Below are 25076 nucleotides of genomic sequence, written 5' to 3' on the forward strand. Positions count from 1 at the left end.
AAGGAGTAGTGGTACCTTTAAAAGGTATGTTGCGACTAAATCACGTAAAATGAAGATACCAGAAAGTCTTGAAGATTCACACGGCTACCAGAATGCTTTGGTTGGAAGCACTCATGTTCCAAATATAATGGAGTACATTGGAGCAAACAGTCGAATGAGATTAACAAACTCAACCACATGGAGGGGCACTGATGAAACTGCTCCACTGATTGCGCCACAAAACAGGAATAACTATGAAGCAATTGTGGAAGATGACGAAAGATCTAATGATCAGTGAACTGATAAATTTCTAATGAGTGGACCCTTTTGAGTGATGCTTTATACATATTTTATATTTTTTATTGCTGTTGCATTGATAGTTTTGATAGTAGATTTAGATCTAGTGGGCATAGTTTAACCAACTGTCACACCTTCCTTTTTCAGAGTGATGACTTGGCATTTTAGAATTTGGAAGAGCTTTAAAAAGTTAGTTAATCTTCACTTTAAATAATTTTTTTATTGAAATAATAGTAATCAAATGTTCACATATCTGTTAGTCTTGTTTTTGGCGACATCTACTGCCTCCATTACTGTCTATGTGGATGATTCTTCACCATTATCCAGTAACTCATCATCATGTGGAGCTGTCAATGAACCTTGTGAAACACTTGACCTTGGGCTAGATGTAATTCAGAACTTACTGAAAGGTCAAGAATTTAAACTTTCTGTTCAACTGATAATAGCAGATGGTGAATATAATCACACCAACACGTCTAATGGTGTCTTTAAAAATATCAATCACTTAAAGATAACTGGTCAAGCCAGTTCCTCAACTTTTATAAATTGTTTTAATGAGAGTGGGTTCAGCTTTACCAATACTTTCGATATCAGAATTACTGGAATTGAATTTGTTGGTTGTGGACAACTCCAGTATAGTACCAGCTATGCTAATAAAACCAGCTTCTCTATGTTTTATGTTGGACTATATTTTTTATATTGTCGTGATGTTAACTTGACTGGTATATCTGTTACTGATTCTCATGCTACTGGTATTGTGCTCTATAATATCATTGGTACTAATATACTAGATACTGTGATCGTTAGTAATAACACTTTTACTACTGAGGAAGAAGAAGTGGAAGGCAGTGGTGGAGGAGTATCCATTGAATATTCATATTGTGTACCGTATGGTGAAGAGTATGTTCAATGTCTGAGTGATGGTGTCAGTAATATTGATACTCTTTATACTGAGGGTTCAACTTTTAGTATCACTAACTCAACATTCTCAAGCAACACTGCCTATGTAAGTGATTATGATAAAAACTCTTTCCCTCTACCAAGAAGACAGTTTCATGCAGCATTTGGGCTAGGAGGAGGTCTCTCAATATTTTTTAAAGGTTTGGCCTATGATAGATCAATCACTATTGAAGACTGTATTTTTGAGGACAACAGTGCTGCATTGGGTGGTGGCCTGTTCATTGAGTTTCAAGACAATGCTGTAGGGAACCGAGTTTCAATAACCTCGAGTACTTTTACCAATAACAATGTCCTTTATAATAGCAATGATATGGGAGGAGGAGGAGCTAGAATAGGATACATTTTTTATTTTGGCCCGTATGTTGATGAACTTGATTCTGTGCAGAATAATCGCGTTGCTTTTGATGGATGCAATTTCACAGATAACACAGCGCACTATGGTGGAGGAATATCATTTCATTCTGCTTATCAATTTGACACAAAAGCTCTTATAAATCATTTTGAAGTTCGACGTTGTATTTTCAGTGGCAACAGAGGTCGTGTGGGTTCTGCTTTAGATCTCTCACTGTGGCATTCATCAGTAACTGGGAAGCCACCATCAATACTGCTAGTGAGTTGTTCCTTCATTGCCAACAAGATGTATTCAATGGATGACTTTGTCAGCATTGGTGCAGTATATGCTGATTCACTTCCCATTGTCCTCACTGGTAATGTGACGTTCAGTGATAACACAGTCTCTGCTTTAGTTGTGACTGGAACTTATGCCAATATAAGTACAGATACTAATGTAACATTTATTAATAACTCTGGAAGGCATGGTGGAGCCATTGCTCTTCTTGGTAACTCATTTATAATGACCAGTAAGAATTCTTCCCTTCATTTTATTAATAATTTGGCACTCTACAAAGGAGGAGCCATTTATTTCTTTAATCCTGGAGAGAGAAACTTGGCTTACTCGAGAAATTGTTTTATTCGGTATTATGACATAAGAGCACATCCAAACGAATGGAATGCTTCATTTTATTTTGAAGGGAACCAGATAAGCACTGGAAAGGATGTTTACAACTCCATCTATGCCACAGCAATCTTTCCTTGCTTGTGGAAGAGGTTAAACCTCAGTCAATATTACTGGGAGAGTAGCCAATGGAAGTGTTATACTCTGCATGGCACTGAGGAAGATTGTCAGAGCCAAATTGATAGTGCTCCCTCAAATTTCACCCTCTTGCAATCAAGCTATGACATGATTCCAGGTAAAACAATACCACTTAATCTCCTAATAAAAGATGATCTCCAACGAAATGTGACCGATACAATGCTAATAGGAAGAATGAGTCATGAAAGTAATGAAACCAGCGCCTTCTTTCCCGGGTACAAGGAACATGATCTCAGATTTGAATATATCTCCAGAAAGCAACTCAAGCTGCTTGGTAGAGATAATTCTTCTGTTGATATATACCTTGAGACACAAGACCCCATTGTTATAAGACAAAAGATAACAGTTAACTTGAAACCTTGTCCGCCTGGATTTATATCAACAATAGAAAATGGTACATGTGTTTGTCCTGAAGGCGATTACAATGGTTATATAAACTGTGATCCACTCCTAGACACCATCAACATTAAGAAAGCAAGTTGGTTAGGTAAAGTCCCAGATTATGAGGAGTATCTTCTTGGATTGAGTCCTTACGTTACCTCTTCCAGCAATAGCAGTTACATATCTTTACCACAAGACCCAAATGACCTCTCTGATGCACTCTGTGGTAAGATGAACAGGAAAGGAGTATTGTGTGGTGAGTGCATTGATGGATATGGTGTAGCTCTTAACTCTTATGACTACAAGTGTGTAAACTGTTCAGAAACATACGTACACTATCATTGGTTGTTCTACATATTGACAGAATTTCTTCCAGTCACACTCTTCTTTGCAATTGTGTTCATATTCAGCATGACAGTGACCACCGGGCCACTCAATTCATACATAATCTTTGCACAGTTGATCACCAGTTGTGTTGACATTGATGCTGATGGTATGATCCCACTTGAGAGTGTCTCACAATCAATGGGAGTCTCGTATGCTAAGATGCAGCTGGTTTATTACTTGCCGTACGATATATGGAATCTCAATTTCTTCAGGTCATCCTTTTCAGATTTTTGTCTCAGCCCCAATCTCAATACAGTGGATATACATGCATTGCGCTACATCACAGCAGTCTATCCTCTGATACTACTAGCCACTCTAGTTATCATACTATTCCTATATAACAAAGGCTTCAAATGTGTTGTGCATGCTATTCGCCCTCTACACAAATGCTTGGCTCGTTTCCGACAGCTCACTAACCTACACCAGTCCGTGATGGGAGGCATTGCCATCGTCATACTCATCTCTTATACTAAATTTGCTTACGTCTCTCTCCTTCTACTCAGTCCTACTCCTCTCTATTATTCTAATGGGTCGATAGCTACACATGTACTCTATCCTGATGGAAGTATTGAATGGGGTAAGACTCATACTAATAAATTGTACATAGTCATTGCTAGTTGCATGCTTTCTACTTTTGTCCTCCTTCCTCCACTGATCCTCTTTTATCCGACTTTGCTGAGGATTATCGAGAGACTCTCTTTCTGGAAACTCCATCTCGGGAGGCTCTATCCTAATCCAAAGTTTCAAGCCTTTCTCGATGAGTTTCATGGCTGCTATAAGGATGGTAGTAATGGTGGTGTTGATTGTCGCTGGTTTGCCAGTTTCTATTTTTGTCTACGTATTGCATTGTACACAGTGTACTCCATAGCAGCAACATGGTATGTGCAGTACATTATTCAAACGATGCTCTTCTTGGGCTCTGCAATGCTGGTTGCTTTGTTTCAGCCGTACAAGCATTTCTGGATAAACCAAGTTGATATATCAATGTTCTTGCTACTGGCTGCCATTAATGCACTGAGTCAGTATAACTTATTGACACTTCAGGTTGGTGCTAATGGTCGCATGGAGAGGTGGCCTTATGTTATGCAGTATGTCCTCATCCTATTGCCATTAGTGTACTGCGTATGTTACTACTGCTCTGTCATTGGAGGAAAGATAAAGGAAAGGTTGATGCTCCAAGCTCGATTGAAGAAAAAACGAAAGCAAATCCTACAGGAACAGTTAAAATCAGCAGATAGGAATGAGACAGAGACGAGATCTCAAGGTGGTGCTCAGTATCAAGACGGTCTAGTTGATTCTACTTATGTTCCTGAATTTTTGGAGTACATGGAAAACTCTTCACGTTTCAAGAAGAACATCAGGTTACCTAGTGTGAACTCACTTTCTATCAGGAGGTCTGCTAGTTCTAATCGTCATCGCCAAACCATTGAGGATTACCTTGAGGAGGTTGGAACTGGCGAAAACTCTCCATTGCTCTCAGGCTCACCCGATGAAAGTGAAGAAGATGAAAGGGAATCAAATGACAATAATACTGACTTGTTGCATGATCATGATGAACAGTATCTTACAGCATACAGTACCAATGATAATAGTGATAGCAATGTTAGTAGTACTGTTGTTTATTTGACATGACTTTGATAATTATTTTGTGAATTTGTGTGTATTAATTTAAATAGATCTAATGTCTAATTTTTTGTGGAGGTGCAAAGGCGGAGCTGATTTTATAGAATGCTTGATTTGCATAATGGCTGTGGTTCTCTTTCTCTTCCTGTACTTCGGCTGCTGTTCTCTCGCTGCAGATCAAGTAATATACGTAGACCAATGGGCAGATGATGGATCAAACACCTCTTCCTGTTGGAAAGGTGGAGAAGATACCCCTTGCTCTAGCCTTGAGCTGGGACTCGAAGGAATACAACAAACCAGCAGTCCTAAAGCTCTAATGATAGCAGGTGGAGACTATGATTTAAGCAACAATAGAGTATCTCAGTTCGTAAGAGCCTCTGGTATTAGTATACAAGGATATGAGTCTGAATATAGTGTTAATGGTACTGACATTGCCACCATACACTGTATTGGTGAGGTCGGGTTCAGTTTCATTTACTCCAAAGATATCGCTCTCTCTAATATCGTATTTGATGGGTGTGGTCAGCTCCAAAATAGTACCACAAGCTTTGATTTAGACGACATGGCACCAGTGTACATACAGTTTGTCGTTGGACTCTATTTCCTTTATTGTAATCATGTAGCAATGTCGTTTGTTACTGTACAAAACACATCAGGGACAGGAGTTAATATCTACAATACTAATGGGATTGTAACCATTGACAACTGCATATTCGCTAATAATACATTTGATGGTCGTTGTGGTGGAGGTGGGCTCTATATAGAGTTTTCATACTGTGACCCAACCAACGATTCTTGCCTTGTAGACTATATATCGAATGTTAATCAAAGTTATACTAGAAATGCTGTGTATAACATCACGAATAGCAAGTTCACTTTTAATAGTGCCAATATCAGTCAATCCCAGGCATCAAATGGTACGTATATATTACCATATGGAGTATATCATAACTCATTTGGTCGTGGAGGTGGTATGTCCGTCTATCTTATTGGCAAAACAACTAATGTGAGTATGATAATTAATGAATGTTCATTCACTAAGAATGCTGCACTCTGGGGGGCTGGCTTACTAGTTGAGTTTCATGACAATGCTAACACAAATAATGTGGTCGTGAAAGGAAGCACTTTTAATCATAATACAATATATTATAGTCCTTCCCTCACGTCAGGGACTGGAGGGGGAGGGGCTCGAGTAGCCATGTTCATGTTCCCCTCTAATAGATCTTTTGTGTATGATAACAGTATAACATTTATTGAGTGTATCTTTGATTCTAATAATGCTTACTATGGTGGTGGTCTATCATATTACACTACCCTCCAATCTATATCTTACAAGCCCAATCATCTTCAACTCTATAATGTCAACTTTACTTCAAACACTGCAAGGCTTGGAGCAGCATTAGACATGTCAATATTTCATCCATCGACTACTGGTATTCCTCCTGTTGTAAGCATACACAATGTGAACATTGTGGGGAACAGGGCACTGTATCATTCTAAACTTGCCCTGTCTCCTGTTGGTATAGGTGCAGTGTATATTGATACAGTGATTGCCGAGTTTTATGGGAATGTTCAGTTCTATTGTAACAATGGTTCTGCACTTGTTTTGAGTGGGTCTCATATGACTGTTGCTGAGGATGCAACAATCTCATTTGTTGGTAACTTGGGTCGAAGTGGTGGGGCCATTGTATTATATGCTAGCTCTTATATCATCACTTCTCCCAAATCTCATTTGGTTTTTGAAAGAAACATTGCAGAATATTTTGGAGGAGCTATCTACAGCTACAGCTCTGGAGTAAGGGATCAGTTTGGCTCTGGTAATTGCTTCCTTCGCTTCTCTGACATATTCTGTTCCCCTGACTCCTGGACCTCAGAGTTCACATTTATAGGTAACATAGCAAACAGCTACAATAATTCAATTTATGCCTCGACCATCCTCCCCTGTGTGTGGGGCAGTGGTCATGGATCAACTAATAGCTCAAAGGGAAACATTGACGTGACGTTTTGTTGGGGAGAAAATTGGAAGTATTTTGATGACAAAGGCAATAAAGCAAACTGCTCTTACCAGATAGATACTGCTCCAGCAAAGTATGAGATTAATAACTCATTTAGTATGATACCTGGTGATACCATACCACTTGGAGCAGTAGCACTGAATGATTTCTCATACAATGTAATCAATACGGCAGTATTTGTGCTGAGAGTAATCAACAACACTGCTTCATTTAAAGGTGATACTCAATATGACTATAGCTATGTGTCACACAACCAGCTCTCTCTTGTAGGAGAACCAAACACTAATGCAACAATACAATTTGAGACTGACAACCCAATCATCATCGAGAGCATTATCAATGTGACATTCAGACCTTGTCCTCCTGGATTCAGCCCCGTAAAGCAGGCCTCTGGTAAATCAGCTTGTATATGTGATGATGATTACAACGGGCATGTACACTGTAACCAGTCAAACTATACTTCATCAATCATTCGATCAGGTTGGATTGGGACTGTACCAGGCTTTGGAGACACCTTACTATTTGGGCAAAGCTCGTACATATTCACAAAGACTAAAAAGCGATACATGGTACTGCCGCAAGATCCAGCAGACCTCTCTAAATACTTGTGCTCACCAGGCAACAGTAAGGGAGTCCTCTGTGGTAGCTGCATGGATGACTATGGAGTATCTGTGGTTGATATCACATTCCCTTGTGTCAAGTGTCCTCAAGGCAGTGAGAATATTAACTGGATCTATTATTTACTGAGCGAGTTTCTACCGGTCACCATTTTCTTTGGTATCATATTTTTGTTTAGCATGTCAGTCACTTTTGGTCCACTCAACTCATTCATATTCTATGCTCAAATTATAACCACTGCAATGACACTGGATGGTAATGGAGAGATATTTGTCAATGCTGGAAGGATGAAGGCTATAAGGGGAGCATACATGAGCCTTTACTCAATATGGAACATGGACTTCTTCCGTACCATCATACCACCATACTGCATTCATCCTCATTGGAATGTGCTTGTAATCCTCAATCTCGGTTATCTACAGGTACTGTATCCTATCCTCCTTCTGTTTCTCTTTGTATGTTTGATGAACCTGTATGCAAGGGGAGTACCAGTTGTAGTCCATCTCTGTCAGCCATTGCACTACTGTCTTGCTAGGTTTAGACAATGGACCAACATGAGGCATTCTGTGACTGGCGGTATGGCAGTGTTTGTAGTAATAGCTTACACAAAGTCTGTCCTCTTGGCTTTGTATATACTGACACCATCACACCTCTGGTATCCTGACGGTAGTGTGGCTACTACTGTCTTCTATTTTGACGGTGATATCAAATTTGATTTAAATAATGTCAAGTATATGATACCATCACTCATTGCCCTGTGTTTTGCTGCGATCCCACCACTCATATTACTTTATCCTACACTCCTAGGAGTAGTGAGGCATCTCTCTTGCAAAAAGCTTGAGTTGGGTGGACTCTATCCTTCCCACAAGCTGCAGGCGTTTCTGGACGAGTTTCATGGCTGCTATAAGGATGGGAGCAAACCCGGTGAAATAGACTGTCGATGGTTTGCTAGTCTTTATTTCTGTCTGCGCATTGTCCTTGTTCTAGTGTACTCTGTGGCTGATGTGTACATGGACCAATACACTGCACAGTCATTGATATTCATTGCTGTGGCTATACTCTTTGCGGTGTTCCAGCCCTACAGAGAGCACTGGTTAAACCAGCTTGACATTGCAGTCTTCCTGTTACTAGCAGCCATTTCAGGACTGAGCCTATACAATGTTACACGAGTCCTCACAGACCAAAGGCCGAGTATGATTGCCTTTGACATACAGTTCACACTCGTCTTCCTCCCTTTGCTCTATTGCTCTGGCTACTGTCTCTTTCTGTTCTGCAGGAAGAACAAGAACTCTTTTGAGAAATGGCGACGTAAAAGATTATTTAGGAATGTACAAGACCCAGACCCTCCTCTTACTGACAATGAAACAGAGCCTGATGGGAGAGACTCATACCAGACTGCACTGGTTGATAGCACGCATGTGCCCAACTTTATTGATTTTGTGGAGAGAAGTGGACGAATGAAACAAAAAAGACTAAGACAAGTTAATAATTGGAGCAGAAATGCTAACACTCCAACTAGCGGAGGGAGCAGCAGTGAGGAGAGGACACCATTACTCACTCCTAATGAAGACTCATACTAGTATAATAGTATTGCCATTATTGTTGAATGTAATGATGTTAATCCTAGTCTAGTTTTGTATGATATTGTTTGATTGATTCATGTGTTTTGCCTTTGAATCATCTCAAAGGGTAAATAAATAGATAAACACATACACATACACAACAGGATATTATTCATACATGTGTTATAATGACATACATGTAGATCTATATTTTACTAAGTTTGCTTCATGATTTAATGGTGATTCTATCTTCAAAGTTCAAACAACACCCACATCTTTCAGTTTGGTGATAAGCTCATCAACATTCTCTACTGTACTCCCAGCCTCCCTCACTGGGGGGTCTACCACGCTCTTCACTTGTAGGCGTGGCTTAATGTCCACGCCCAATTCTTCAGATGACATCTTTGAAAATGGTTTCTTCTTTGCTTTCTGAAAGTAAAGGGACAGAGAGTATGATTAACAAACATTCATATCAGGCATGACATAGGCCAATTGTAATAAAATTTAACACTAAACAGCTAAATTAAGTTGCATTTATCCTAACTCAAAATTTGGCTGAAACATAGTACAGGGTATTTCACCAAAAATGACTAGGAGAGATTTTTCCATTTTTATACTTTTTCCTGTTACTCATACATGCTCTTATGTTGTGTAAAAAGTTTGAGCTGATTCGGATCAAAATTAGATTTTTTATGAATTTTTAAAGTTACTAAAAAATCGGGCCAAAGCCCCTGTACAGGGTCTTTGGTCAAATTTCACAAAAAATGACTACGAGAGATTTTTCCATTTTTATAATTTTTCCTGATACATATACATGCTCTTATGTTGTGTAAAAAGTTTGAACTGATTCCAATCAAAATTAGATTTTTTACGAATTTTTAAAGTTACTCAAAATTTTCCCTAGTGCTATAGTAGTAGTGATGGTAAATCATTAATCTAATAATGACCATGTGTCTGACTGATGAAACTTGATATGCCAATAATAATTAAGCAACTCATGATGTACTATATGCTAATGACATTCGTCCAGAGCCTATTTCGTGTGCAGTATACTGTATAAAGCAATAGTCCTACCATTATGTTGGGTAGTGTGGCATATCTTGGTTCATTTAGACGAAGGTCTGCCGTTACGACAGCTGGTAGTTTGACTTTAATGTGTTCTAAGCCTCCGTCAATTTCTCTCATCACTTTGAGAGTGTCGCTTCCCTCAGTCTCAATCTTCGAAGCAAATGTAGCCTGGAGAGAAATACTTCACTAATTATTATCTTCTACTATAACCATTAGCTCTCATTTGAATATTATCACACGATTGACTCCACATTGGTACATGTACAATGTAGTTTCAATATTATTTCCCTTACTTGTGGCCAGTCTAGAAGACTAGCAACCATTTGTCCAGTTTGATTAGAATCGTCATCAATCGCCTGTTATAAATCAAAACTTAATCAAACTGTATCTTCTAAATCAGAAATTCCTTCCTTACTTGCTTTCCGAAAAAGGCAATGTCTACCTTTTCATTTTGAATAAGTTTTGCTAACATCTTTGAAACAGCTAGTGGCTGAAGCCCTTGATATTCCTCTCCTTTTATCTCGACGTGAATAGCTCTATCCGCCCCCATAGCCAGAGCTGTACGTAATGTCTCCTATCAGATAAACAAAGTCACACGACATTCACACAATCACTGACCTGACATTCCGGAGGACCACAACTGACTGCTACTATCTCAGATACTATTTTTTTCTCTTTCATACGAACGGCCTAAAATTAAATGTACTTAGAACTTATAATTATAAATATTTATATGTACTTCTTCCAGTGCTATTTCATCAAATGGATTCATTGAATGTTTGATGCCTTCAGTGACAACACCCATATTGTCTGGCTTGACTCTAATCTATAAAGAACAAATAGGAAGCCTCTCCACTCTCCATCTCTTACCTTTACGGCATAATCAATGACTCTCTTACAACCAACAAGGGCACGGAGAGACGCCATGACAGTAGGAAGAGCTTGTTAATGTTATATAATTTCAAATAATTTGGCGCTAAAGTAAGTTATTAAAAGAGAGTTATCTGTGTGGTTTATTAATGTACTGTTTTGGGTGTGGCTAATTATAAAACATCTATCTAAAAGGTGCAAATGACGAACAATTGCTCAGTTCTCCGTGTTGTTGTGTTGAGGCTACTCGAGTAAGGGATAGGAGACCTCGCCAGGAAGTACTACTACACCAGGATTGATAGTAAAGCTAAAGGAAATCTCTGTAACCACACTCTGCCTATGCTGGAGGAACCAAGCCTTAATATACACCAGTCTTAAACAAGTTTCTTCACTGCTAAACTATATATAACACTGTAATAAAAGGACTCCTGCGCATGCTTTAGAGGCATACAATGGCTGAAAGGGATCCACAACCACAACAACCTCAACTGGTCACCAACCACACAGTCCCACCTCCTCCTCCTCTGGAAAGAAGCACAGAGTTGAAGAAACTGGAACCAGGGACCTCAAAAACAATACTACAGAGCAAGGACTCGCGTAGGATACTCATCGACATGGGGTTCTCCAAACATAGAGCGTATGTTCCCAATAATACTATATACCACCATACTTTAGTTATCATAATATTATAGTACTTTTTACTATACTACCACTTGATATGATTATGTGTGTGTGTGTGTTCATTATATTTTTGTGTACTATTCCCACCCACTTACACATGCAGAGCTCCACTACTATTATTATTTTTTTACATCATCCTTAGGTAGTGTCATATTATTTGCACACACATGCACACACGCCTTGGTCTACTCTTCCATATTTAATCACGGTAAATATGCTGCTATACTGGAGTTTTCACTATGATAATACATCCTTTCTTACATGATAATAATAATAATGATAGTACAGACTGTTGGATATAGTAAACATTCTAAATAATATATCGTCTAGCCACTAATCTTGTTTAGTAAACTAACGTACAATAATAATAATAATAATAAATTTAATTTTTAGTTTTTGATTGTATTAAGTGTCTAATTGAAGGCGGGTAGCATACATATGGACATTAGAAATGATATATTTATGAATACATTGTAGAGAAATTGAGAGGTGGTGTGGTAGGATACTGTAGCAAATAGCTTTCATGCATTTAATTACTGGCAGTTCCATACTTGGTTATTATTTATATTATAGATTGGGCTGGGAATGGGCAGATTTTATAATAACAATAATATGATATGCTGTCATCTTACTGTCACTGGAATCAGTGGAATGAATCCACTTACACAAAATATTAGGAAGCAACCGGCCATTATTATAATAATGTATAATTGTGAAACTGACTTGAGTATAATAATAACAATGAATTATTTACTGTGTGTATAATAGTGATGCTTTATGTTTGTGTACTTGTGTGTTTATTGGAGATATGTCTCAATTAGTTTATGTTATTTAAGAAGTCTTTTGTACCAGTCTTGAGTCAAGTGATATCATGGTTAATGACTTTGGGTCTGAGATAATGTTTTTACAATGATACGAACAGTTATGCTAAACAATGGCTCAAGTTTGCTTTCCCTCTCTACCTGTGGATCACTATAGCTTTACAGTTTGTCTATGAGTAAATGAAAATGTGTATGTATGCGTATGTGTAAAGTAGGATACTATTTTCATTATTTTTTCACAGTATGCATATGAAAATGCAAGTAAAAATAGTGTAGCAGTACACCATTAATTCAAAAGGCATTATGCTATCATTAGGATATTGACAAACACATTCTCAATGGTTAAAATAAACAAACAATCAAGTCTCCTAATCGTTTATCGTTACTTCTATTTCTTTCCCTCAAAATAGATCAGGTCCTTATACATATAATAATCCCCCTATATAAGGTCCCTGTATTTGCTATGCCCCCTTATTGGTTCCAGTACACAGCCTATGTTTCATTATAATCTGTAGCTTCTACTCGTCCATACAGTCCTTAATCTTCCCAAAGTTGGGTCCTATAACTGAGTTTAGTGTTGGTGTAATTTAGTGCATTGTTGTGTAATCATTTCCATGTCTTTAGTGTGCCTCATTAGTCAAATAATGTTAATACATATTGGACCTACTTCTTTGTATAGTTGAAATTAGTCGGGTAGCAAACAACATTTATAGAGCAATTAGTGTATTAAGTGATTAGATTATTAGTGATGAGAAGTCCATGTGCACGAACGCGACAGCATGGCATGGAGTCTGTCCATAGTTTGTGTGTCATCTGTTTGTCATTTTTTATGTGCAAATGTATTTATGCATTTTATGTCATGCACGTACATGTATGTACATGTACAGAAAGTGTGTATGTATTTATGATTATTTTTTTCCATCATTAGAGAGAAGGCTTTGACGGCTACTGGCGACTGTGGCATACAAGTAGCAGCTGACTGGTAAGGAACAGATTATAGCTATCATACTCCACCACATATAAATAATCCATGCACTCCCATCATTGCTGATGGCAGCCTAAAATAGTACAGTTTTTATAGTAAAATGCTACATACCTTTATACATGATAATTGCTATACCAACCATTTATGGAACAAACACTCACTCCACACATCACATGTTCATATATGTGAAAAGAGAAGCCACTAAGCAGCCTTCCAGTGTATGATTATGCACATGTACTTGTTAATGAGTGGTAGAATGGGTATACTTATTTGGCAGTAAATTTGTTCTTGTTTATCTTGTAACTCCTGTTGCCATTACTTGTTACTAGTAGAAGAAGAGTGGGAGGGGGAGTCAGTTAACACCATAAACTAGTTTGTGAAATGAGTTCATTATGTTTCTTGTCTGCCTGCCCTTGAGGCAGCAAAGGGTCCACATCCTTATTGAGTCTGATGGTGACATGATATCAAATTGTACCCATTAATCTCATCTATGATTAATCACATTGTGTACATTCAGTCTTATAACAATAGTAATAGTACTCTTAGTAGAGCTACAATAATATGCTATTGTATTACATGTGCTGATTATTCTATGTACATATAACATTTACTGTGATTATAGTGATCACATAATGATTATGATTTTATCTCTCTTTATTTATAATTAAACCATTAGGTTATTGAGTCATGTGTTTGATCCAGATTTAGACAAGATCACTCCCAGGGAGTACATAGTCTATGCTTGCCCAGTGGGTGCGCTGGGGACTGCCATTGAGGACTTCATGGAGTCAGCCATGAACCAAACCGGGAGGAACGGAGCACACAAATCATTTCCACACGTCACACTTTGTCAGTTCTTTAAAGTGAGTTTATGATTGTGTGGGCGAGACCAGTGAGTAGTAGGTTATTTTTTGTATTTATGATAATCATTTGTTACTTTTCGATTTCATTTAATCTTCTCTCGCTACAGGTAGAGGATTCCCTTGCCCCTTATGTAGTCCACGCCCTCAAAACCAGTTTCACGTCAATGATTAAGGATGCCCCAGCAGAGGTGAAGCTAAAGCGGTTTACCACTCAGGGCTACATTGGTCTTTTCCTTGAGGACGACATTGCCACTTGGTTCAGGGAATTCACGAAATCCTTTGCAGCCGAAGTAAAGCAACACGGTGAGCCAAAAATGAAAATGGTTTTTGAATTGATCCTTTTCTTTCTTCATTAAATTTATACTGCTCTTATTTTATCTCTCTCCCTCTTTTTCTCTCTCAGGAGTTACAGTAGAGCCTCATCGTAGACAGCTACATATAACAATGGCACACCAGTACCTACCAGAGCATCACAAGACACTGGAAGACTTAGCGATGTCACTAGTTGACCCAACACAGCCGGCAAAGTGGGAGATTAGACTTTATTCCAGGGACATACGTCTAGCTACGTCAGAAGTGAGTCAGAGCCAACAATCACATACACCCTGGGCCTAGTAATTTACTGATAATTTTATAGTAATTAGTGCACTATCATTAATCCTATTAGTGTACTTCTCTATTGTTAGTATTATTAGAAATTTAAGATGGAAAATAAATATCTATTTTTAATTTGATCATCAGTGAGCAGGTGTTGGTTGCTTGCTCAGTGTTTTGATAGCAATCCCTTCCTTGTTTCTTTTAGTGGGCATTGTTTGCAATAAATATTTAGATATCAACTTATCATAATGACTGTATCTGACAGTACATACCCTTATATTGTTAATCAATTGTTTTATTTAATAATAGTCTTATTTGTTGTTGTTGTTGTTTATAGGTGTACAAGGTGCTATATCCATATACTCCACGCAAAGAGGACGAGCTTGAACTGGTTGAAGATGATTACGTGTTTGTAGCTACTTCAGATCAAGGAAGAACTGGTTAGTTGATTATAATAGTTATAATTACATGTAACTATTGCACTGAGTGACTCAATAATGACAATGAGGTTATGCATGAATACGTAAGTGTTATTGGGTTTAGCAAAAGGTGTTAAAAACAGCATGAACAAAGGTGCAAATTAGAATTAGTGTCAGCTAGCAGCACCTCTGGCACACTATCAAACATACAATATAGCCTGTTGAGGTTACAGCTTCTTATCTTTGTGTCTCTTTCTCTTCTCCATTAGACAGTGAGGGCTGGTATATAGGTACCTCATTCACCACAGGCTGCAGTGGCATGTATCCTGGAAATTATGTGGAGAAAGTGAAAGACTCAGACTGCTGGACACTACACAGGTAATCATCATACAGTAGCTGCATCAACTAATATCATCCTGATTGGATCTGATATTGAATTGAGATCTCATTTTATTTTGATTTCTCCGTCTATTCTAGATCATGGATCATGTCTAATCCAGAGGAAGAGGAAGAAGTCAAGACTCCACCAAACGTACTGACTAAGAGTATCTTTAAAGCTAGGAACTCAACGATACGAAGAGAAGACCAGCAGTCATACAGCAGCAGTGTTGGTAAGACATGAAATAACTGTTTCAGTAGTACATAATGTAGTATGTGTAACAATTTCTTGTGGCTGTTTTTGGTTCATTTTAAATTCTCTTATCTCCTTCAGGTCTCTTGCCAGAGAGGAAGAATGTTGAGGAGTTATACGCAAAAGTGAAGCCGAGAAAGAAGAGAAACGAAGAGTCACAGTCTCCAAACTCATCGACAAACGGTCACTTGCACGAAGAGCCAGAGAGCCCCCCTGCCGTACCCCAGGGACCCCGTAGAGTCTTCATATTCCGACACGCAGAGAGAGTAGACGTCACGTTCGGTAAACAATGGATACAGCTCTCCTTTGACGCAGAAGGATACTACAACAGGCGGAACTTAAACATGCCCAAGGAGCTACCAAAGAGACGAGGAGGACCACAGGACTTCACGAAGGACTCACCAATAACAGAGACTGGTCTATTTCAGGCTAGACTGACTGGAGAGGGCATGAGAGAGCAAGGTATCAAGATACATCACGTGTTTGCCTCACCTGCTCTCCGCTGTATACAAACCGCCAATGCTTTTCTACAAGGAATGGGGGACTTCCATACTAAGATAAAGATAGAGAACGGCCTGTTTGAGTGGCTGGCCTGGTGTCACGGGGAGATACCCTCTTTCATGCACAGCGAAGAGATACTCAAGTTTGGCCTCCAAATTGATCCGACCTACACCTCAATGGTCTCCATGAAGGACCTCAAACCGAACGAAACCCACTTAGAATTTTATAAGAGGATGTACAACATCACTCGACTCCTTCTCAAGAATATCGGGCCGTCGAGTGGCAATGTCATGATCGTTGGACACGCTGCAACTCTTGAGGCTTGCTCAAGACAGCTCTGTGGAGGACAGCCACGCAACGCACAGGAACTAACTAAACTCGTACAGAAGATACCTTACTGTGGGGTGGCAGTCTGCCAGGAGAGTGGGTCCGGTAGGAACAGTACGTGGGACTTTATAGACCCACCAGTCCCACCTCTCACCCATGCTCCTAATATTAGGTTCGATTGGCGTTGCTTACAATAATAATAATAATAATAGTAATAATAATAGTAATAATTATGATAGCAATAAAATAATATTGATAATGTAGTATTGCTATGTTGTTCTTGCGTGTAGTTGTTTTATCTCTTCTAACTCTTTACTTTCATTTCAATTGTTATAATCATCACAATACACTACTGGGGTTATATGCTGCATATAAGTTTGCGTGTTAGTTCCTTTACGTTATATTCTTGGGTTATATTTATGTTCTTTCTGTTCTCACTCTCTCAATATTTTGACATATTTTATTAATTATTATACAACATTATTTTAAATCTTTAAAGACGAGCCTAATGCTCTTTCTCGCTACCTGTGGGTGCAGTTATTACTAGTGGGTGTGGTTATCAGTAGTGGGTGTGGTTATTGTCCAGTTTGTTCGTCTGGTGGTATAGTTTCGTTAGTGGGTGTGGCTTGACCGGATATTGCTTCCATGTTATTATCAACTTCACTATTAATGATTCTGTGAGCTGCTAGCATGTGCTTCCTTTGTGTGTGTTTCACTAAAGAATATCAATAGAGAGAGAGAGAGAGGAAGAATAATGGTTATTACAATAGAGGAATGTACATGTACTTGTATGTGTACATACAGTGCATAATTAGTATTAATTACGTGTACATGTACCTTTTTCTCTGATGGTTTCCTTCTCAACTTCAGGCAGTAAGAAATAATAGACCATCTCAGCCACCATCTCTTGACTTTGTAAATGATCGCGACTAAGAACAACAAGACCCATAAAACAACAACAACAATAATATTGATCTTCTCTTTCTCTTCTCTCTTTTTCTCTCTTACGTCTTTTCGAATTCAGCAGCAACTTTATTAATGTCATCAGCTCTCTTCTGTATCTCTTCCCTTGCCTACACACACACATACACACATTAATACGTTGTACATGTACATGTACATGGTTATACATTATAATGTTGTACATGTACATGTATATAAACAAATAATAGCAATTAGGTGTCAGTTTACATGTACAGTACACCTAGTAAACAAATGACCACATGTCAGTGATTAGTTCCCTAATGTACAGTATGAGGTTATAGTGTATGACAGTTGGAGTGAAGCCTCTACCAGTCAAAACATGTCACCATATCAAGTGAAATACAGTCATAACAATCAACCACCACTCTATGGTACCAGCACTACATGTATAGTATCATTATCCACATACTTCTGATGTGTACATGTACACATTATTTGTGTTATCAACATGCATTATTTTACTCTATTATAACTGTAAGACAATCAAGCTACATTGTACATACTGGATATACTGTACATGATAAAGTTTATTGTATTAAACATTTCTGAATAATAATGTATGTATAATTTAAGATGTACAGTAGTGTGTACCTGTATGTCAGCAGTTCTCTCAATGGACTGTAATATGATGTCCTCAAGGTAAGTGTCCACTGATCCTTGATGTACTCTTATAATCTGTTAATAATCATACAAGTATTTATCAGTATAATATTAACAACATGTGGTGCTCCTGTACTGACTTGTTTGAATATTTCATCTTGTGTTCTTCTCAGTCTCTCTTCTCTCTGTCTCAGCCCGCTCTCCTCTGCTTCTCTCATTCTTCTCTGTCTCTCTGCTAGCATCACGTAAGCGTGTATACGACGCTCCTCCTAATAGTAGAGATAGAAATAGGGAGGTTGTCTATTTTGAGACTTTACTTGTAGTCTCAGTAACTCTTTGTTGAGGAAGTCAAGTTGCTTTCCAATCAATTCAGCAGCTCCTTGTTCAGCACCATCAGAAACAATACTCTCCTTAATACCAATAATAATAATAATAATAATAATAATAATAATAATAAGAATAATAAATAAATAATAGTAATTATTATAATAATACATTACTGTGTCATTGTGCCTGGATGGTGTTTACTTTGTGTTGTGTCTCTGCTTGGTTCCTTTGTTTGCTTAGAATGTTTTCTGTTTCCTTTCTCTTCTCTTTCTGTTCTGGTTGCTGTAAAGCATGGGTTGTACGCAACTCCTTAATAAGGTCAGACCTCATCTCTTTACCATCAAACATCTAGAGAGAAGGAGAATAGAAGACAATAGTATTTAAGGAGAAAAGGACTTATTGTTTCTTTATTAGTCTGTACCTTGTTCTGAATAGCACGTCCTCTCATGACTCTTTGTAATAATATAATAGCGAGCTCTTGTTTCTCATCATCCTAAGAGCATCAATAAACATCATATACATGTACATGTACAATGTAAATGTACATGTACATGTACATAAATGTACATGTACATGTACATTTATGTATACTCAATGATTCTCTTACTTCAGGAGTGGCTTCTACAGTAGGTGTGGGTGGACGTGGTATTGGCTTGTCAACTTTAACAAGTAATCTCAATGGCTTCTTATCATCAGCTAAAGAAAAATAAAGTACATGTATAATGGCCATAACTTGAAAAATTGAAGTCGGAATCAGTTTAAACTTTCTACATAGCATATGGAGATCAATATGTATCAGAAAATGTAATAAAAATTGGGGGTCATTTTGGAGCCATTTTTTTGAAAAAACCATGGGCTATAGCCTTGGGTATTTTTCAGAATTTTGGTGATTTTTTTAAATGGCCATAACTTGAAAAAATGAAGTCGGAATCGGCTCAAACTTTCTACATAGCATATGGAGATCAATATGTATCAGAAAATGTAATAAAAATTGGGGGTGATTTTGGAGCCATTTTTTTGAAAAAACCATGGGCTATAGCCTTGGGTATTTTTCAGAATTTTGGTGATTTTTTAAAATGGCCATAACTTGAAAAAATGAAGTCGGAATCGGCTCAAACTTTCTACATAGCATATGGAGATCAATATGTATCAGAAAATGTAATAAAAATTGGGGGTGATTTTGGAGCCATTTTTTTGAAAAAACCATGGGCTATAGCCTTGGGTATTTTTCAGAATTTTGGTGATTTTTTAAAATGGGCATAACTTGAAAAAATGAAGTCAGAATTGGCTCAAACTTTCTACATAGCATATGGAGATCAATATGTATCAGAAAATGTAATAAAAATTGGGAGTGATTTCGAAGCTAATTTTTTAGAAAAAACAATGGACAAGCCAATTTTACAAGCTGGTACACATTTAGTTTACAATGTAAGTATTGAGGTATCAATCAATGCTGAGTTACTTTGCTCTTTTTGTGATTGAAGGTCACTATAGACTTTATCTAATATGAGACCAAGTTTAGCATCTTGTCTTGCTTTGAATCCCACTGGCTTCAGTGAAGGATCAGGAGGCTTGATCCTACAAATAAAAGCAATACATGAACACCATGAGTACCTACTGCATGTATCAGTTAACATTACCTTAGACTGGTTACTTTTGATGGAAGAGCAGCTTCAAGATCAAGTAGACCTTTAAAAAGATGAAAATATAAATAGAAGAAATAAATTCAAAATTGTTGTAATATGCATGCATAATAATACCATATAAGTGGTTTTTTGAGGGAATTATATTTTGCAAAATCTACTAAAATTCTAAATTTGCACAACTGTATTAAATTGATTTTCATGGATTTTATTTTCATAAATCAGGAAGAAATGTGAGAAATTTGCAACCCTAAAAACACTCATACGTTATTTTAAAACAAATTCCATCATTATTCCATAGTGACTATAAACTGTATTACCATTGAGTGATGTGTTGTATTGGCTCTTCACAACATATTGTTCTGATCCAGCATCAAGATAGACTCCAATGCGAGTCATTGGAGCATACACTTGTGAATCAAAGTTGGTATAGTCAGTGATGATGTCTCTCTTCTCGTGTTTCTTCTCTACATGTTTCCTCTGCTCTGTTAGTCTACGTAGAGCTATCAAGAGGTTGAATAGTGGAGGAAAGAAATGGAGAAGAATAGAAAAATTTTTTAAACACAACAAGAGGGTGAGTACCTTTGATGTGCTCATTCTTGACTTGTCTTATTTGTCTCTCCTTCTCTCTGTTCTTCTTTCTCCTGCAAAAATTAATGATGCAATGTAATTTATATACATATGTATACAAGTACAGTATACCATAGAAAACTTTGCATACACTTTATCATGTAACATGATTGCACGGTTGCACTCAAGAAATGCTGCATGCAATTTGTTGCATACTCTGGCCATCTATTATTTATTGAAAGGTTTATTTTTTAATAATTTTTTAAATCGAAGTGGATCACAAAACAAAAGGAAAAATACTGTAGCAAAAACAAAGTAAATAAACTACTAAATTCAAAGTTTATTGTAGCTAGATCTACAACAGATAATTACTTAACATAAATTTCAAAATTTCCAAAAGAAACATTTTCATCACTTGTCTCTTGATCACAACAGACTCTCATCTCAATATTATCAGTAGTAGAATAACCAAAGGATCTATAGAACCAAGGAATAAGAGTACGCTGACAACAAGTGGTTTCACTACTACCACAACCTTTAGCATCCCATAATGGATCAGAAGAATATAATGTATTAGTAGATGCATGTGTATTGTGATTACCAGCTTCACAATAATAGTGAGAACCAACAAATGATGGAACAGGTTTAGGATTTTTACTACCACAAGGACAGTTATTGTAACTAATACCTGAATAGCCACTAACTAACGACCAGATATGCTTCCTTGGGTTACCATGTGTTAGACTAATACCATCAATGTATGCTGAGTTTATATCTCTGTTAGCGTGTGCTCCATCTGTTGTTCCATCTTGATATCCAATCACTTTACCACATACTTGTGAATACTTTATATCTCTTGATGGAAATGTTATACCAACACAGCTACCACTATTAGTCACTGGTCTACCACAAGCACGAACTCCATCTTGTGAATAAATTCTAAACTGAGTAGGACATTTCTCATTAGGATCAGTCATATTCAGACTAGCTATTCTTCTCCAGCCTCCTCCTTTACCACACAGAGTCTCCATGTGACAGTATGCATGACGACTATAGCATCACATGAGGAGAGGAGAAGAGCCTCTTCACAATTTTCAGTCACATTAGCATGTTCCTCCAGCAGTTGATATATCTTCTTAAGATCAGATGCGAGAGAAGACACTTGTGATTGTTGCTGTTGTTCAATGGCACTCAGTCTAGCATTGGTGTCCTCTAGTTTAGATGTGATGTCAGCAGTGGATGTGTTCAATATTAGTTCCATTCTTTTCAGAATAGCCAATCCTTCTTCATTACTGCTATTGAATGACTTCTCTTTATAAGATCCAATCAATTCTTTAAGGAAGGAGAGTTGAAAGAGACTAGTGACACTAGAGAGACGCTCACTCACTCTATTAGATGATCCTTTAAGCTCATCACTGATATTAGTCAGTGAATTCTCAATGAAAGACAAAGTAGAATCGCAAGTACCATCATTATCAGATAATGAATAAGAGGTACAAGTAATACAAAGAACCACAAGGATAGAATAATAAGAATACATCTTCAAATCTATTGAATGAAGGGAACCTCTGGGAAGGCCTTTTATAATGCCAGTCTGTAATTCAAGGAAACAACTACAGAAACAATCCCATAAGGTACATGTAAGCACAACTGATGATTCATATCTTCCAATAAACAGGTCACCTCAAGTTATCATATAATAGTCCTCTCTCATTGAGCAAGTCACTGATATTGATAAAGAACACTGAATGCACTGAATGCAGTTTAGCAAAGCTACTCATTTCCTGCTTTCACATAGCCTATGTGAAAGGAAGAACTTTACACTGCATTGTTCTGAGTGACCTGCTCAATGAGAGAGGGCTATTATATGATAACTTGAGGTGTCTTGTTTGTATAGTTAGCTTGACCTGTGTACATGAACAATACCTCTTTACCAAGTCAAGCAAACTCTATACCCACTGCCTATTACAAATAACTCACAACTACATGTACATAATTCTAAATCATATAAAATTAAAATTAAACTAATAATGTTTCAATTATTTATTTCATCACTTTAAATTGAATCACTTAACATAAATTTCATATTGTTCAAAAGGAACATCTTTACCACTTGTCTCATGATCATAGCATCAACTCAATTATCACTGCCTGATATCTGATTACTTTCCAGAAATAACTTTTCATGGATTTGAAATTTTAGCACTACACCCTTAATGGGCTTTGCAGAGCTTTAATTCTGTGAGTGGCTGCATGCTATAATCAGCAAAAACTGCAAAAGTTTTGCTCATCGAAAATAAAGCATTATACATTCACATAGACACTTAATAATCATTTTATAAAATGTCACAGTGAATGATATATAGATCTCTATTTAGAAATCTATTGCATTATTTCCAAGTATTTATGCTGTCCAAAAATTAATCTTCACTAAACACCATGAACAAGAGGTAATTAATCCAAAGGACGAGTAGAATAGAATATGAGTCATCAAATAACCTCTGATTATGTATAGCTAGGCAACAGCCAAAACATCAGCCTTTCTTTTGTAAACAATTCCTCCCTATACAGCATAATTAGATTTTCATAAACCACTGATATAGTATGTGTTGTATAAAGTTATTCATTTCCTGCTTTCACAAAAGTAAATAATTGATTTTTATCACGAAAAAGAACTGAAAAATCACTTAGCCTAACTCAAAAATTTGTCCCAAAAATCAAACAAAAAGTATTGACAACTATATGTACATGCATAAAGTACAGATCAATCTTCACTTGACATAAATTTCATATTGTTCAAAAGGGGCATCTTCATTATTTGTGTCTTCATCACAGCATAACCTCATCTCAATATTATCAGTAGTAGAGTGAGTAAAAGATCTATAGAACCAAGGAATAAGAGTACGTTGACAACAATTGGTTTCAGTACTACCACAACCTTTACCATCCCATAATGGATCAGAAGAACACAAATGATGACAACCAACTTCACAATAATAGTTAGAACCAACAAATGATGGAACAGATTTAGGGTTTGAACTACCACAAGGACAAAAACTATACTCAATAGAATTTCCACTAATCAATGACCAGATATGTTTCCTTGGGTTACCATGTGTTAGACTAATACCATCAATGTATGCTGAGTTTATATCCTTGCTAGCATAAAAGGCTGCTGCTCCATCTGTTGTTCCAATCTGATATCCAATCACTTTACCACATACTTGTGAATACTTTATATCTTTTGATGGAAATGTTATACCAAAACAGCTACCACTATTAGTATCTGGTCTACCACAAGCACGAACTCCACCTGATGAATAAGTTCTAAACTGAGTAGGACATTTCTCATTAGGATTAGTCATATTCAGACTAGCTATTCTTCTCCACCCTCCTCCTTTACCACACAGAGTCTCCATGTGACAGTATACATGACGACTATGTCCATTAACATCAGCTAGATTATAATAACCTGAAGGACTGTTAGGCCACTTACTGAGGATAGCATCACATGAGGAGAGGAGAGGAGATGAAGGAGCCTCTTCTTCATCATCTAAAGTCACATTAACATGTTTTGCTAGCAATCGAGACAACTTGTTAAGATCAGATGAGAGAGAAGACACTTGTGATTGCAGTGAAGCTAATTGAGGCTCAATAGCATTCAGTCTGGCATCAGTTGCAGCAGTAGAAGCATCTATTTTCACAATCTTAGTGTCAAGATTTGTAGTAGAGGTGTTCAATATTAGCTCCATATGTTTCAAAAGTGCTATTCCTTCTTCATTGCTATTACATGACTTTTCTTTACAGGATCCTACCATTTCCTTTAGCAGTGAGAGTTGAAAGATACTAGTGACACTATGAAGATTGTCAGTAACTCCATCTTTAAGCTGATCACTGATATTAGTCAGTGAATTCTCAATAAAAGACAAAGTAGTAGGATTAACACAAGTACCATCAAGTGTACTACTGGCAGATAATGAATAAGAGGTCATACAAAGAACCAGTAGAATAGAATAATAAGAATACATCATCTTCAAGTTAGAGTCTAATGAATGAAAGCATCCTCATAAAGCAAAGCCTTTTATAATGCCAGTCAGTAATTCAAGGCAACAACTATAGAAACAATCCCATAAGGTGCATGTAAGTACAACTGATAATTCATAACTTCCAATAAACAGGTCAAGCTATTACACAAACAAGACACCTCAAGTATC

The 25076-nt window shown here is 37.2% G+C and overlaps 6 protein-coding genes across 6 annotated transcripts in view; 2 read left to right on the top strand and 4 right to left on the bottom strand.

Moving 5' to 3' along the window:
* The first annotated feature begins 6 nt into the window (after positions 1 to 6).
* On the top strand, positions 7 to 4839 carry LOC109584386 (uncharacterized). The gene is made up of 2 exons (XM_020000126.1): positions 7 to 465; positions 511 to 4839. The coding sequence occupies exons 1-2, from the start codon at positions 428 to 430 to the stop codon at positions 4787 to 4789; spliced, it is 4317 nt and encodes a 1438-aa protein (XP_019855685.1). The 5' UTR covers positions 7 to 427; the 3' UTR covers positions 4790 to 4839.
* A 4236-nt stretch (positions 4840 to 9075) lies between these two features.
* On the bottom strand, positions 9076 to 11019 carry LOC100640967 (electron transfer flavoprotein subunit beta-like). The gene is made up of 7 exons (XM_003388697.3): positions 10914 to 11019; positions 10783 to 10869; positions 10662 to 10733; positions 10459 to 10617; positions 10337 to 10399; positions 10050 to 10211; positions 9076 to 9404 (listed from the first exon to the last, which is right to left on the bottom strand). The coding sequence occupies exons 1-7, from the start codon at positions 10968 to 10970 to the stop codon at positions 9234 to 9236; spliced, it is 771 nt and encodes a 256-aa protein (XP_003388745.1). The 5' UTR covers positions 10971 to 11019; the 3' UTR covers positions 9076 to 9233.
* Positions 11020 to 11087: 68 nt separating this feature from the next.
* LOC100641979 (ubiquitin-associated and SH3 domain-containing protein B-like) lies at positions 11088 to 17085 on the top strand. The gene is made up of 9 exons (XM_020000127.1): positions 11088 to 11550; positions 13344 to 13397; positions 14077 to 14263; positions 14371 to 14566; positions 14667 to 14839; positions 15198 to 15300; positions 15549 to 15657; positions 15757 to 15890; positions 15992 to 17085. The coding sequence occupies exons 1-9, from the start codon at positions 11366 to 11368 to the stop codon at positions 16933 to 16935; spliced, it is 2085 nt and encodes a 694-aa protein (XP_019855686.1). The 5' UTR covers positions 11088 to 11365; the 3' UTR covers positions 16936 to 17085.
* A 116-nt stretch (positions 17086 to 17201) lies between these two features.
* Positions 17202 to 20959, bottom strand: LOC100642105 (protein MAATS1-like; the record flags this gene model as incomplete). Its single annotated transcript, XM_020000129.1, has 13 exons — positions 17202 to 17453; positions 17576 to 17667; positions 17747 to 17811; positions 18314 to 18397; positions 18463 to 18591; positions 18640 to 18732; positions 18851 to 18997; positions 19071 to 19142; positions 19257 to 19345; positions 20112 to 20227; positions 20290 to 20338; positions 20613 to 20795; positions 20875 to 20959. Coding segments are annotated over 13 exons (1344 nt in total), but the record flags the coding sequence as incomplete, so codon positions are not given.
* LOC109584389 (uncharacterized) overlaps positions 20943 to 25076 on the bottom strand; it is a 7379-nt gene continuing 3245 nt past the window's right edge. Inside the window, exon 2 of the mRNA XM_020000130.1 lies at positions 20943 to 21893. Within this exon, the coding sequence (XP_019855689.1) occupies positions 21231 to 21893 (663 nt within the window). The 3' untranslated portion in view covers positions 20943 to 21230. The remainder of the gene's footprint in view (positions 21894 to 25076) is intronic.
* The window catches only part of LOC109584387 (uncharacterized), a 7132-nt gene continuing 3976 nt past the window's right edge, over positions 21921 to 25076 (bottom strand). The window contains exon 2 of the mRNA XM_020000128.1: positions 21921 to 24415. Within this exon, the coding sequence (XP_019855687.1) occupies positions 23634 to 24415 (782 nt within the window). The 3' untranslated portion in view covers positions 21921 to 23633. The remainder of the gene's footprint in view (positions 24416 to 25076) is intronic.

Source organism: Amphimedon queenslandica, unplaced genomic scaffold, assembly GCF_000090795.2.
Source record: "Amphimedon queenslandica unplaced genomic scaffold, v1.1 AMPQUscaffold_13213, whole genome shotgun sequence".
Taxonomy (NCBI): domain Eukaryota; kingdom Metazoa; phylum Porifera; class Demospongiae; order Haplosclerida; family Niphatidae; genus Amphimedon; species Amphimedon queenslandica.

Coding starts and splice junctions, on each gene's coding strand:
- LOC109584386 (XM_020000126.1), top strand. CDS start 428: ATGACTTGGCATTTTAGAATTTGGAAGAGCTTTAAAAA. Junction 466..510: donor ATTTGGAAGAGCTTTAAAAA/GTTAGTTAATCT, acceptor TTGAAATAATAG/TAATCAAATGTTCACATATC.
- LOC100640967 (XM_003388697.3), bottom strand. CDS start 10,970: ATGGCGTCTCTCCGTGCCCTTGTTGGTTGTAAGAGAGTCATTGATTAT. Junction 10,870..10,913: donor TCATTGATTATGCCGTAAAG/GTAAGAGATGGA, acceptor TGTTCTTTATAG/ATTAGAGTCAAGCCAGACAA. Junction 10,618..10,661: donor GTGGTCCTCCGGAATGTCAG/GTCAGTGATTGT, acceptor TTTATCTGATAG/GAGACATTACGTACAGCTCT.
- LOC100641979 (XM_020000127.1), top strand. CDS start 11,366: ATGGCTGAAAGGGATCCACAACCACAACAACCTCAACTGGTCACCAAC. Junction 14,840..15,197: donor TACGTCTAGCTACGTCAGAA/GTGAGTCAGAGC, acceptor TGTTGTTTATAG/GTGTACAAGGTGCTATATCC. Junction 15,301..15,548: donor TTCAGATCAAGGAAGAACTG/GTTAGTTGATTA, acceptor CTTCTCCATTAG/ACAGTGAGGGCTGGTATATA.